Source organism: Oryzias latipes, chromosome 23, assembly GCF_053564925.1.
Source record: "Oryzias latipes strain Hd-rR chromosome 23, Olatipes_Hd-rR_3.1".
NCBI classification, from domain to species: domain Eukaryota; kingdom Metazoa; phylum Chordata; class Actinopteri; order Beloniformes; family Adrianichthyidae; genus Oryzias; species Oryzias latipes.
Window position 1 is genome coordinate 14,730,039 of NC_136259.1, and position 13,142 is coordinate 14,743,180.

Below are 13,142 nucleotides of genomic sequence, written 5' to 3' on the forward strand. Positions count from 1 at the left end.
AATTCTTCATTTCTGCACTGATATATAAACAAGAATGCTTTTAGTTGAAGAAACCAAAGCAGATTTCCCGTGTTGCACCACTCCATTTCTGTTTATAATCGGTTTATTTAGAGAGGAAGAAAAGAGCTCTCCATTGGCTCAGTGAGTGTTTTTGAAGCATGGCCAAAAAAAGGCTGTTTTTCTACATTAGCACTAGTTTACACCATGTCATCAAAGAACACAACAAATAGTCTTCTTCTGTTGTCTTTTGACGCTGCCATTTTCAGGTTCGACTCAACCTCGGGTTGTGAAGCGGCAAAGTGCTCTAATTGCCGCATCTGTGGCTCTGAGAGCCTCTTTTTTTATCTTTCTTTCTTTTCAATGACCAAAACACTCCATAAGCTTTTTTCCTGTCCTCGCACTGCTCATCCTTTCTCTGATTTTTGTGTTCAACAAAATGAAAAAGGAAAAATTCACCTGGATATATAGTTCTCTCTCCCACACACACACATTTAATTACCCCACCGTGCCCCCCCCCCCCTCTGAACGCTGGAGGTCACATATTTATTTTTCAATAGTTTCTCTTGCGGTTGCGAGGGCACAAAAGAAATAAAATCGGAGTTATTTATTGAGATATAAAACATGTGGTTTCAGGAAAATGAAACTCAATTCAAGAACCCCCAACCCTGCTGTCCTTCTCTGGAGGACCCCGCCTGTTACATGTTGCATTCAGGTGCACGGGTCAATAAAGATAATTGATAAGCTTTCATCTGAAAATAAAGTGATGAATGAAGGGTATCTCTGGTGCGATGTATCAAACTATCTGTGGAGCCATAAACAGACGATGGTACGCTCCACCCTAATGGGAATAAGCATAAACTCATTCCCTGAAGTCAATGGCAACGCCGCGTCATTGACAGGCACCTATAGGTCTGCGTTATTGGTCCATCACTTACACTTTATGAGCACTTCAGCGCCGAAGCGGGAAGTCTGCAGCATCGGCTGGGCCGGTCATAGATTATCGGCTGCTCCATCGATCGGTCAAAGAAGGGGACGTCAGTTAGTTTGATGAAGACAAAAAAATAAACTGCAACTGGTAAAAAAATATGTGTTGATCTGCATTTGACAAGCACATGTAAGGCATTTTTTCATTAACAAAATGCTGTCCTTGAATGTATTTTATTAAAAAAAACAAGAACAATGTGTCAAAATCTAAAATCACAGAAAAAGTAAAAAACTTTGTTGTTCAACACAATAAAGCACAAAAAAGTGAAACAAAACATACAAAAAGTTTTTTTTCTATAAAAATCCGGATACAAAGTACATTCAGCAGAAAAAAAATACCCATCAAAATAAAAAAAAATCTTTGGTATCATAAAAGAGATCATAGCTTATTCACAAATTCAAGTTATTTTCCTGTGTGCTCGTGGAAAAAAACGGAAAACGTCAGTTTTAACCAGGGGCGGAGCTAGAGCATTTTATGTGGGGGCCAGAGGGGGGACTTGGTAAGGGTGGCACATTTGAACAGTAGATTGGAAGTCGATTACAAAAATAAACAGTTTTATTATTGATGAGTTATAACTAATGAGTTCCAAAAATAAGAATTTCTTTTTGATATGAAAACAGCCTGGCGGCCCGGCGTACACAATAAAGGGGCGTAGCAAAAGAACTGAGGCGCTCAAGATTTTTTATTTAGAAATATTGCTTTTTAATGGTTGCTTTGACCATTTTGATACTAATGCTGGCTCAAAAAATTGGGTCCCTGGCGCCATCCCTGGTTTCAACTCCTTTCCCTGAAAACGCATATTTTGCATTAGCTAATAAATATGCTAACAGACATTTTCATATTGTCAACCAAAGATGAATTAACATCACAATGCTAGAAGGAAAAACTTCAACACAAGTTATCTGAAGACATTTGTTCAGTGTGGTTCTACCACATTGACTGTAGATGAGAACTGGACTGAGCGACTCCTCCCCCTCCTGGATTCCAAACAGGAAGTACCCACTGGTTCCAAAAGGCCAAAATCCCACAGACTTCCGATATTGCTACCTTTCGTCATGTCCTCGATAAACCTAGTTTTATTTTCTTTATTATTTCTGTTGTGCAAATTAAGTGATAAACCGACCAATCAGATGCCTCAAAAAAAGTAGGTGGTGTGACTTCAAAACATTTGACAAATTTCGTGTAGCTCGCTTTCAAGTGGTAAGGGGGCTGGACTTCCGATTGGCAAGGGTGGTTACCATAGAAACGACTCTAACACATAAGCCGTTCTCTGTGAGTGATGTCACACTCGCTCAGTCCAGTTCTCTCGTACAGTCAATGCTCTCATCTCTTCTAATAAGAGTTTGACATCAATTCTCCAATATGGAAATTCCACAACAACGTCTGCTTTTCTGCACTGTTGATCAGCAAAAAAAAAATGCAGACAAACAAAAATGTAAACACCTGAACTATATATTTTTTTTCAAGTCTGTTAAAGCTTTTCAGAATTGGACAATCAAACTGCTCTCCTGGTTCGTCTGTTTCCTCCTTTCTTTCAGCGTTGTGCAGGTTTGGGCATCTAAAGCCGGGGCTTCTCGCCGTCGTCTTTCTTCACGTTGGCCAGACTGTGCGCCAGCTTCTTGGTGAAGAGAGTGTGAGATTTGCCGCAGTAAGTGTGCGTGGTCTTCGATAGTTCTTCCACTAGGGCGTCCAGCAGGGCGGTGACGGGGTCTGTGCCGAAGACGTACTGCCAAAACATTCAAACAAACAGTTTGAAACATTTCTATTCTCCTTTTTACTGCTTCCATGCAATAAAGCTGCTTTAATAAACCCGGGCAACCTGTGGATTAAGTGGGTTTTTCTTCGTCATATAGAAATACATAAACGTTAGCAGTCAGCTGGACTTTACCACTTTACCGCTGGGGGGTAACTTTACTGCTATAGGCTTTGAGGCTCCGTGTCTTCCCAATAAAGCCGAGGTCTTTACGGCGCTCGGAGGAAATCAAAGGGGAATCATCCGGTATGTTTTTATGCCGGCTCATTTGCCTGCAGTTGGGTTGTTGATGACGGGTCGCAAAGAAAACGGCGTTTTTATGAGCGCGTGGCGCTGCACAGCCGCTGCTCATAATGCAGCGTTTACAGTTGCTGTATTGATTCGGTGCGGCTGGCGGGGCCCCGCGGGCTCTGAAAATAAAAAAATACAAATAAAAACCTCAACTGTCACTGGCAGGGGGCGGGGCCACGGGACGGACAGACAAAAGAAAAAGCTTTGATCATGAGCTTCTGAGGTTACAGAGCATGCTCTTTTCGTGCAGGACCAGCATTCATCAGTGATAACTCTAGAAAACGTTTCGTAAATTGTGTTTTTGGTGTTTTTAAAATGTTCTTGAGCCATTTTTGTGATAATATTAAATAAATTAAGTTAATTTGTCAGTATTTTGTATTGTGAATCAGGAGCAGACGGGAAAAGGAGGCTTTGAAAAGGAGCTTATCTGCGACGTGGAAAATACAATGGCCGGGCCACAAGCTCCCTGCTTCTAGCTCTTGGTGATGGGGAGGGAATAGGGGGTGGGGTTCCCCCATGCTAACACCGAAAACCTATTTTTTTCCAGCTGAAAACAATATAATCATAATAAAAAGACCACTGGGGAAACCCTGAAAACAGATGAAAAGATGATCGGTGAGGTTTTTTCAAATCAACACCCAGGAAGTGGAAGAATCCAAAAATGCTACGAAGGATTGCTCCACAGAAATTAAGGAAGGCAGGAATCGGACCATTGAGGTGAACAGGAAATCCCGCCCCCGTTCCCGCTCCCCACAGTGATCAAGCTCTCTTGTTCGACCTCCACCCACATGAATAGAACCTTTGAGAAACCAGAACATTCCAGCACCAGATAAACTCAGAAGGAACCAACAAGGTAAAGAGCCGCAGAACAACAGGCTCCGGAACGGAGGCTCTCACAGCTGGACTTTAGTCAGAATGATCTGAACCAGGACCAGGGGCCTCATTTATAAACGTTGCGTACGCACAAAAGAAGGCGTACGCCACTCTCTACGCAATAGTTGAGATTTATAAAAAGCAAACTTGACGGGAAAATGTGCGGTCCTTCACGCAAGCTCTGACCCAGGCGTACGCACAAAAACGGGTGAAATGAGAAACGGCGACACCGTCGGCAGATGGAAGAAACACGTGAAAGTGAAAATGACAATACTGCCTCTCAGAAATAACATGAAGACTTCACAAAGCAAGTCTTACAATTAACAGCCAACACGAACACCCGTTTGATCGATCAGCAGTGAAACTAATAAAAAAATCAAACGAAAATTACAACAGAAATTCAAATGAACACATATTTGCAAAAAGAAAAGTGAAACATGTTCTGCAATATTGGCATGTTGTGCAATTCATCCTCATAAATAATATATTTAACAGAACGAAATAATGTACAAAACTGATATTCTCGTTAATGTGTCCGTCTGGCGGAGCAGATATAGGAGCAATCAGACAGACAGATGGATAGATAGAGAGAGATGCATTAATTGTCCACTGGGGAAAGTTGTTTTCATAGTAAAAGATTTCTTCATAAGCTACAGAAATATGGTATTCATGCATATGCCTTTAGTTTGTTTTATTTTTGATAAAACAATGTATGGCGTATGTCTCAACCATTCAGAAAGCAACAAGAAATTACATTTGCGCTGATCAATTTCCCATTTCCACGTCGATTATTACTGACATCTGTAGCTTGTCAGATGCAATTAAATGGAGGGAAATAAAATGCCTCATCACAATGCGTAATGACGCACAATGGCTGATCTTGCGCTCTTAGAAGATGTGGCAAATGGAAGAATTCGGAGTGAACGCATCTTTAGACGGCAAGAAGACGTGCTGGCAAACGAGGACGAGTGGCTTATGAGCCGGTTCCGACTTCCTCTGCGGGTTTTTGGGGGTGTGTCACCCGATGCATCTGGCGCTCCGGTGGAGCGCTAGATGTTTTTTGCCTCGACTTTGATGTCCGACTATTTCTTTTTTATTTCGGCCACGGTCCGAGGTTGTGAGGCTACAGCATTTACGGCGTCTGCCACCGTTTGCCACTCACGTGCCTTTTTGGCATTAGTAATGCCCACACTGTGCCCTCCAAACAACATTTTCTCCTCTTTTCCACCTCGCCAACGATAAATTCTACTTCACATTGAGTGAAGTTACGTTTTTTTCATTTCCTCTCGGTGTGTTCCATGGTTTCGCAATCAATGAATATTAATTTGTGGGCGTTTCACGGACTATTTATGGGCAACTATGGGCGTGTCACTAAGCCGCAAAAGCTGCGCTGCATTTAGAATTGGTTGTGATTTATTAAGGGAAAGATGCGTAGGATGTGCGTGCGAACGGTTTTATAACTCCGAATATTTCTGTGCGTACGCACATCCTATGTTTCATCCGTACGCTACTTCTGACGCAAATCCTACGCAAAGTTTTATAAATGAGGCCCCTGGACTCTGAAGGACAGCAGACACCCCTCTGAACACCAAAAAGTCCTGCTCTGGACAGAGATGACAGATGGTTGGACGGTGGAGGTCCGTACTAAAGAAGCTACCGGCATTCAAATGAGCACCCAAAGATCGTCAAAATAAAAGTCCAGAACCAAAAACTAGCAGTTTTATTTTATTTTTTGGTTGGAGTTCCACAGAAGGCTTCCCTTCAATGTTGTTTCCATTTTTCTGTGTCGATGGTTTCTCGTCAACAGACAAACCTTGCTCTGAGTTCAAAAAAATCTGCCTGGAGACAAAAATAAAAATCTAATTTAATTGCAGATCTATAAAAATCCTGCAGTGTTGTGTGTGAGTGTTGTGTGTGTATCTATGTACGCATGTTTGTGTCACTTGTGGCAGCGCTGTAAAACACGACGCTACAATAATTGATCCTGTCCTATAAAAGCCAAAGTCTTAACTGCAGCCTCTGGATGGAGGTATAGATGCGCCATCAGCCTGATCTATGCTCACCTGCCGAGCAATGAGGCTTTGATGGCTTCATTAAGTAAATGCCACTTGTGTCGTCAATACCACGACACAGCAGGTGAGCGGAGCGTGAAACGTCGGAGGTCGACTCTGACCCCAAACGTCCATCCGTGGAGGGCCTTCTGTGTCACGGAGGTCATAAGAACCGCCTTTTTCTGTCACGTTTCGGGCTAAATGAAACCCGTGAGGCTTGGCAGAGCCGTGGACCCTGCTTTTCTTTACGACGTGTGGACCCTTAAGAGACGTCGATGTGGAGCTCTTTACTCAGGAAGCAGCTGCTTTGAAAACCCATGAATGAATGGAAGAATATACAGTCAGACGTTTGATTTTAGACAACTTTTACACGTGAACACAGCAGCAGCAGATGGCGTTTGTCATCTTTCCATCACTCCTCCGTCTCGTCTGTTTTTCAGCTGCTTCAGGTTCTTCCTCACATTTTTCAGCTGTTTTTGTAGTTTCATACGTTTTGTTCCTCACTTCATTTTGATGCAGCCCCCCTTTTTTTTACCTATTAAGTGTGCTTTGAAAAGATGAAGATGTGACTTGGAAAATATTTCATTCAGATTTTAAAGGGAGTTTTCAGGCGAGGAAATTCTATTTAAGGATTAAATGTTTCTTTTTTTTAAATAAAAAAATATTTTTTAAACGGACTAAATAATTAATCCTGATAAAATCGTTAGTTGAAGAACACTTCAGTTTTTGAGCAATCTCAATATTTGTTCTGACGTTTTAAAGTAAAATTCCACACATGGTACGTTAGCTCCCCCTGCTGGTATAAAGTCCAAACTGACAAAAAAAATGTAAAAAGTTTCAAAAATTTGTTTATTTATATGACAAAAATTGATTCCTTATCATCTGAAAAAAGTCAGAATTCAGAAAATGATCATAGAAGAAGGGGGATTTTGTGGCTTGATTTTAATTTTTCATCATAAATTACTACATTTTCTTGGCTTTGCTTCAGTTTTCTTAAACCATTTCAAAAACAACAGCTCCACGCAAACATCTCCAAAAGGTGAAATAACAGCCGTTTCAAAGCCCTGATTGCCACTTATAAAGAAAAGTGAAGCTATTTATTTGGTTTAAGGAATACTGTGAATGTTTCTGAGCGTTTTTCCAGGTTTTCTAAACTGTCTTTCCATCCGCATGCATCAGATTTAAGATTTTATTTTTATGTACAACATACTTTAACATAAGACAAAGGGGAAATGACTGTCCCAAAAGAAAACACAGGCTTAAAAATAGAAATAATAAGTAAAAAAAAAAACTCCCCCTTTCCTTACATGCCTTCACTGGCTGAGTGGGTACTGCACGCCCCTCACTCTCCCCTCCCTGTTTTCCAAAAAGGCTGCTTGTCTGTTGGTTTTATCACCATAGTAACCATTTTATTTTTTGGTCGCCTGGGGGTGAGGAACGTGCCTATGTAATTTTTAGAAGCACCTGCAAAAGTAAACTTTTGGATTCCCTTGGCAACGGGGGCTTTTTGTTAACCACGCCCACATTCCTAATATGTTCATATCGTATGTCATATTGTTTTATTCAGCTTGAGCCAAAAGTTCAAATTCGAGGTCGTTTAAACTCTACAAAGTCTAAAACAGACATTTTTTCCCCCAAGAAGCTTTCCAATGATGCTTGAAGAGTAAGGAGGTGATGGGAGGAGTTTCAATTCGGAAAAGAGGATTTTTTTTAAATTCAAAGGTCAAAAGGTCAAAGGTCAACAAAAGTTTTTTTGTGGTTGTCGAATTAACCTGGTGCCGTTTCATGACGATCGCTAAAACGTAGTTTTCCTTTTCCAGATCGTGCAAAAAATGTCAAACTTGCCAAATTTCCCCCTTTGCCACAAAACAGGCTCTGTGGCATCCCATAATAATTTCAAAACTTCCGTTGGATTTCCCCGACACGTGTTTTGGTTTTGTTGGTGGATTTTAAATATTTTCCGATTTGGCCACATTCATTGTTTTGGACAGTTTCTCCCGCTGTGATGTCATCACTTTATGTGGTCGTTACGTCAAAAAACTCGGTTGAGTGGGAGTTTTTGAGGAAGTGGCGTGGGCTAAGTTCTGGCTCAGAGAGTTGTAGGACTGGAAGATTTGTGAAAAAGACGTAGAGGCGGGTTAAAGAAGCGCACACCCACCTTCTTTATAGCCTGGTAAACGGCCCTGAAAGCCGGCTGCTTCTGGTCGTGGTACACGCCTCTGTTTCCGTGCATGACGCAGACGCCGTCCTCCTCGGCTGAAGCGCAGTTACTGCCGTAGATGCAGTGGTCCGGACGGTAATTCCACTTGCAGGGAAACTCCAGCAGCCTCTCTGAGAACCGCGTTCCAACAGAAGAAAGACAACCCACTCAACGAAAACTGTGTTTTTCACATGTTCTTGTGGCATTTTTCTATAGAAGCATTTGTGTAGCATTAATAAAAATAAATACCAGAAATGCTTTTTCATTTTCAAAATGAAGCTGCGTTTGTTGAATCAAAATTAAAAAGAAAAAGCAATCCACCAAACCGCTTTTTCTTTTTATTCTTCAACACCGCTCCCTCTGTCACTTAATTAAAATGATAAAGAAAATGGTATTTGACATTTCATTTTCAAAAAGTTCTCTGGTAAATGTGTAGCAAAATTCATTTAGAAATGTCTAATTTGACAATTAAAATGGATTAACAAATGCTTTTTCATTTTCACAATCTAACTGCATCAAATGACTCAAAAATAAAATAAAATAAAAATCAATCCTCCATAATAATTTTTCCTTTTCTACTTTAAAACCGCTTATTCTGTGTCATAATTAAAATGAAAATGCAAAGAGTGGATTGCATTTTCGTTTTCGCATAACTCCAGTTAGCATCTCCATTGCTACACAAATGCTGCCATATCTTTCTGATGGAGGACATTTATTAAGAACACTCAGCTTAAAAATTGCATTTCTGATTATTTTTTATCAAATTATAGTAAATTAGGAGCAGACGAACAAAAAAAAAAGCAGTTTTTGTGACATAAAAAACTGGGCGGGGCACAAGCGTCCTGCTCCACTGAAGCTCCGTAATCATTTGGCGTGGGTTGAATAACGTACAATTAGCTTCTGATGTTCACACTAGGCTAGCAGGGAGGGGTTCTTCTTCTCTTTTTTTCCTACTGTTTATTATCCAAAAGAGGCTTGGTAAGAAATGTCAAAGGAGTGCAAATCTTGCGATTTGGGATGCTAGCATACATTGACTGTACATAGAACTGGACTGAGTGAATCCTCCCCCTTCATTTTCCAAACAGGAAGTACCCGCTGGCTCCAAGAAGCCAAAATAAACTTCTACTGAGAAATGAACAGCTGTTACTCAGTCATTCCTGCTCTGATACCTTTTTCTTAACATCTTTTTACTAATTCTATTTTTTCAGATTCTCCAGAGCTGCTTTCAGTGGCCCCGGAACAAGCTCACTTCTGATTCCTGACAGTAGTTGCCATAGAAACGTGACTCAAGCCGACTCGGACCAATCACTGTCGACTGGCTCCAAGCGGTGGTGCTCCTATCGTGGACAAATGGGAATCTCGAGGTAAGACGTTTCCAATGGGTGACATCACAGTCGCTCTGTCCAGTTCTGTGTACAGTCAATGCTAGCTAACATCCTTGCAATGGTAGATGTGGATTGCCATAATGTCAGGAGAGGAGCTTTGGTTTACCTTTTTCAGAAAAATCAAACGCAGAGATCGACAGAACCAGCTACACTCTTGGATTTGGTAGTGATGTAGTTAAACTCCCCAAACTCAAGTCCTTGATTGGTCAACACACAAGACGCGCATTTACGCAGATGTTTTTCATTGGAAGTGGCTTGTTGAATGCGCGGACGAGGACGGTGTCAAAGTAACTTGGTGGATCCACGTTCAACTTCATTTTCCTCAACTGGAATCTGGCTCAAAACTGTACGGCTGGATAGTACTTGTCATTTTTGTATTATTATATTATTTGTCTTTATCAAAAGACCACTGGGAACCCTTTGAAAATGGATCAAATGATGATCGGGGTGAGTTTTTTCATAATAAAAGCAGAGAGACGACGGTCGTACCGGGGTTGTGGTGGAAAATGATATTGAGAAGGTCCTGATCTCCCCAGGTTATGTTCAGCTTGTATTTCTGCAGCAGAGGCATCAGCAGCTCCTCCCACAGCAGCCCCACCGGCGTCATGTCGTTCTGCAGACAGACAAACCAGCCCCCGGTCACTTTACCGGGCCTGCAGCCGACCAAAAGGCGGCGCTTCGGCTTCACCTTGAAGTAGGCGCTCCTCATCCTCGTCATGTTCATGAGCATGACGCCCGAGTTGACGCCCGTCCTGCCGTAGAAGGGGTGCATGGCGAAGCGGTTGTACCAGGCTATGCGCGGCTCCTCGTGCTCTGGGGCCATGGCGGCGAGCTGGGAGCGGTCGAACCGCGTCAGAAAGCCCCACAACTCGTCCACGGGCCGCAGGAAGAGGATGTCCGAGTCGACGTAGACCACCGAGTCCACGTCCTTTAGGATCAACTGACACGGGGTAAAGCCAGATGTGTTACAGGGACTGAAGATGATGATGAAGACTACTAATCAGCACAGAGAGTCCATTTCCTGTTTGGCTAAGAAAAGATTTCAAAATAAACCTACGAACTAATCCAAATCCAATGAAATTGAGTTTGTGTCTAATAATAGAAAACGATTCATATTCAGCACAAATTAAACACGTTTGTTGTTTTATTATTACACTAAATTTGCTAAATTTCATTTCCGTGTTTGCATCAACTATGAATTTTTGTTTTATTAATGTTTACAACATAAACCCAAAAATCTCATTTGGGTAACAAGAGTCCCCCCCATATGCATTTATGATGAACAACATGTTTACAATTACAACTAATCACAGTTTTTTTTAAGTTGGAAGTTTGGTTAACCAAACTATGAATAAAGAGAAGTGTCCCCTTTTTTGGGTTGGGAAGTTTCAAAGTAAAAGTTGGTTTAAGGGACAGACGTTCGCGTGAAACTCACAGGCAGGAAGAGTCTCTGCGACGCGCAGGGTTTGAAAAGTTTCTTCCATTCTTTTGCATTTTCGCTGGGAAAGCTGATGGGGTGGAGGGTGTAGGTAAAGGTGGAGCGAACGAACCCAGGCCAACTCTCCAGCTAGAAAACAGACGAAAAAAAAGAAGCGTGGATGTTTGAGGAGGAAAAAGAAATATAGTTGAGAATGCCGTTGTATGGCTTGCCCTCGGCCCCCTCCTTTATCCCATCCTGGGAGGCTAAATGCCTGCACATAACAAATTCATTAAAAACAAAAATGTTTATTTTTCTATAAATGGTGGCTTTTCAGTTGGTTTTATCTCCGTGGTAACCATTTTATTTTTTTGTCGTCTGAAAGTGACGGACAGATTGTTATTTTTAGAAGAATCTGCAAAAGTACAATTTTGGATTTCCTTGGCAACTGAGGTTTTTTTCAAAATGGCGGCTTTCTGGTTGGTTTTATCTCCATAGCAACCATTTAATTTTTTTGTTGTCTGAGGGTGACTGACAGATTGATGTCGTTTTTAGAGGAATCTGCAGAAGTAAATTTTTGGATTTCCTTGGCAACAGAGTTTTTTTTTCAAAATGGCGGCTTTTCAGTTGGTTTTATCTCCATAGCTACCATTTAATTTTTTTGTTGTCTGAGGGTGACTGACAGGTCGATGTCGTTTTTAGAGGAATCTGCTAAATTATATTTTTGGATTTCCTTAGCAACAGAGGTTTTTTGTTAACCACGCCCACACTCCTAATATTTTCATATCTTATGTCATATTGCTTTGTTCAGCTTGAGCCAATGAACTATGTGGCCAACCCATAATAATTTCAAAACATCCTTCCCCGACACGTCTATGTTGGTTTTGTTAGTGGATTTTGAAATATGGTTTTGAGCCCCATAAGAGAATTCTGGCCCCATTCATTTTTGGGATAGTTTCTCCTGCTCTGATGTCATCACTTGTGAGTTTTTGAGGATGTGACAGGGGCGATATTTTTGCAAAAACAACACACAAAAATGTAAATGTTTCTTACAGCTTCTACAAAGCTAGCATGGAGCTGATCTTCTGCAAAGATGTGCAAATGGAGGGGCTTGATGCTGAACAGCACCCCCGATTTGATCATGGTGAGGGTCTCCTCCAGCCTCTCCCCACAGGTCACCACGGCCAGATGCATGGGGGGCGGGAGTCGGCTTTCCGTGCTTCCGACAGCATCCCTGCCGTCACGCGTGACATTCCTTAAGAGGGAAAATGCACGGAGATGCAAGACCAGCACATAATTAGTATAAATACATACAAACTCTCATGGATGTCAAAGAAATTAACGATACTGTATTTATCAAAAAAAACTTTGTTTTATTTATTTTTTAATTAACATTATGTAAATGCAGACCAACTAGCTTTTTTTTAAAGAGGCAACAGCGGCCTCTGCCGGCGACCAGAAAATCTACTGTCGTCTCATTTGCTAGTTCTTCCTTTTGACTGTAGGTTCCTCTTTTCTTAAAAAAAAAAAGATAGTCAAATAAATAAGTATGTTATAAAGCACTTTTTTAACTTTGTGTTTTCACAATTTGTATTTACAGTAAAAAAAAAACAGTTCTAGTCAATGTGTGGTAAGCGTAATTTGTGTTGGTTTGTTGCTAAAACAGTATGAACGTTGCATAAATGAGAGTAGATGATAATTATAATATTATTTGCCTATTTAGTGACTTTAGATCTGATTTGGGTGCCAGACATTCCTATGCAACACTGGTCAGAACCAGCAGTTATGAGCATGTGTCCACACCATTTACACTAAATGCTATACTTTATGACTGTTTTTGTTGTTTTTATTTGTAGCCTAAATATCCCGTCTTTACCTGTTGGCCCGGTGTGGGTTTCGCTGCTCAGCGCCCGTGGCGGCTCCGTCTTCTTCTTCTCCTCCGGCTCCGGGGTCTTGCGGGGGGCTGACCAACCTCTTGGCTCCGCTAGCGACTGAGACGTCGGAGTAAAACAGTTTACTGTACACGAACAAGCCCGAAAACACGGCAAACACCATGCACAGCACCAGTGCACGAATGTAGCGCCGCATTATAGGATTTCAAGACGCGCATTGGAAGGAAATTCATGACACAGAAACTGTCGCGCGACACTCGACGCTAATTTGGACGCTTTGACAAAGCACTTCCGG

At 41.5% G+C, this 13,142-nt stretch overlaps 1 protein-coding gene across 2 annotated transcripts; it reads right to left on the reverse strand.

The window, feature by feature from the left end:
• Window positions 1–1,142: 1,142 nt before the first annotated feature.
• gxylt1b (glucoside xylosyltransferase 1b) lies at window positions 1,143–13,142 on the reverse strand. Of its 2 annotated transcripts, none has more exons than XM_004083006.5 (7): window positions 12,832–13,141; window positions 12,009–12,210; window positions 10,974–11,105; window positions 10,227–10,478; window positions 10,028–10,151; window positions 8,112–8,284; window positions 1,143–2,711 (listed from the first exon to the last, which is right to left on the reverse strand). In XM_004083006.5, the coding sequence occupies exons 1-7, from the start codon at window positions 13,041–13,043 to the stop codon at window positions 2,544–2,546; spliced, it is 1,263 nt and encodes a 420-aa protein (XP_004083054.1). In that variant the 5' UTR covers window positions 13,044–13,141; the 3' UTR covers window positions 1,143–2,543. The 2 variants fall into 2 exon arrangements, with proteins under 2 accessions (XP_004083054.1, XP_020569856.1); XM_020714197.3 differs by lacking the exon at window positions 1,143–2,711 and adding an exon at window positions 5,615–5,741 and having other exon boundaries at window positions 12,832–13,142.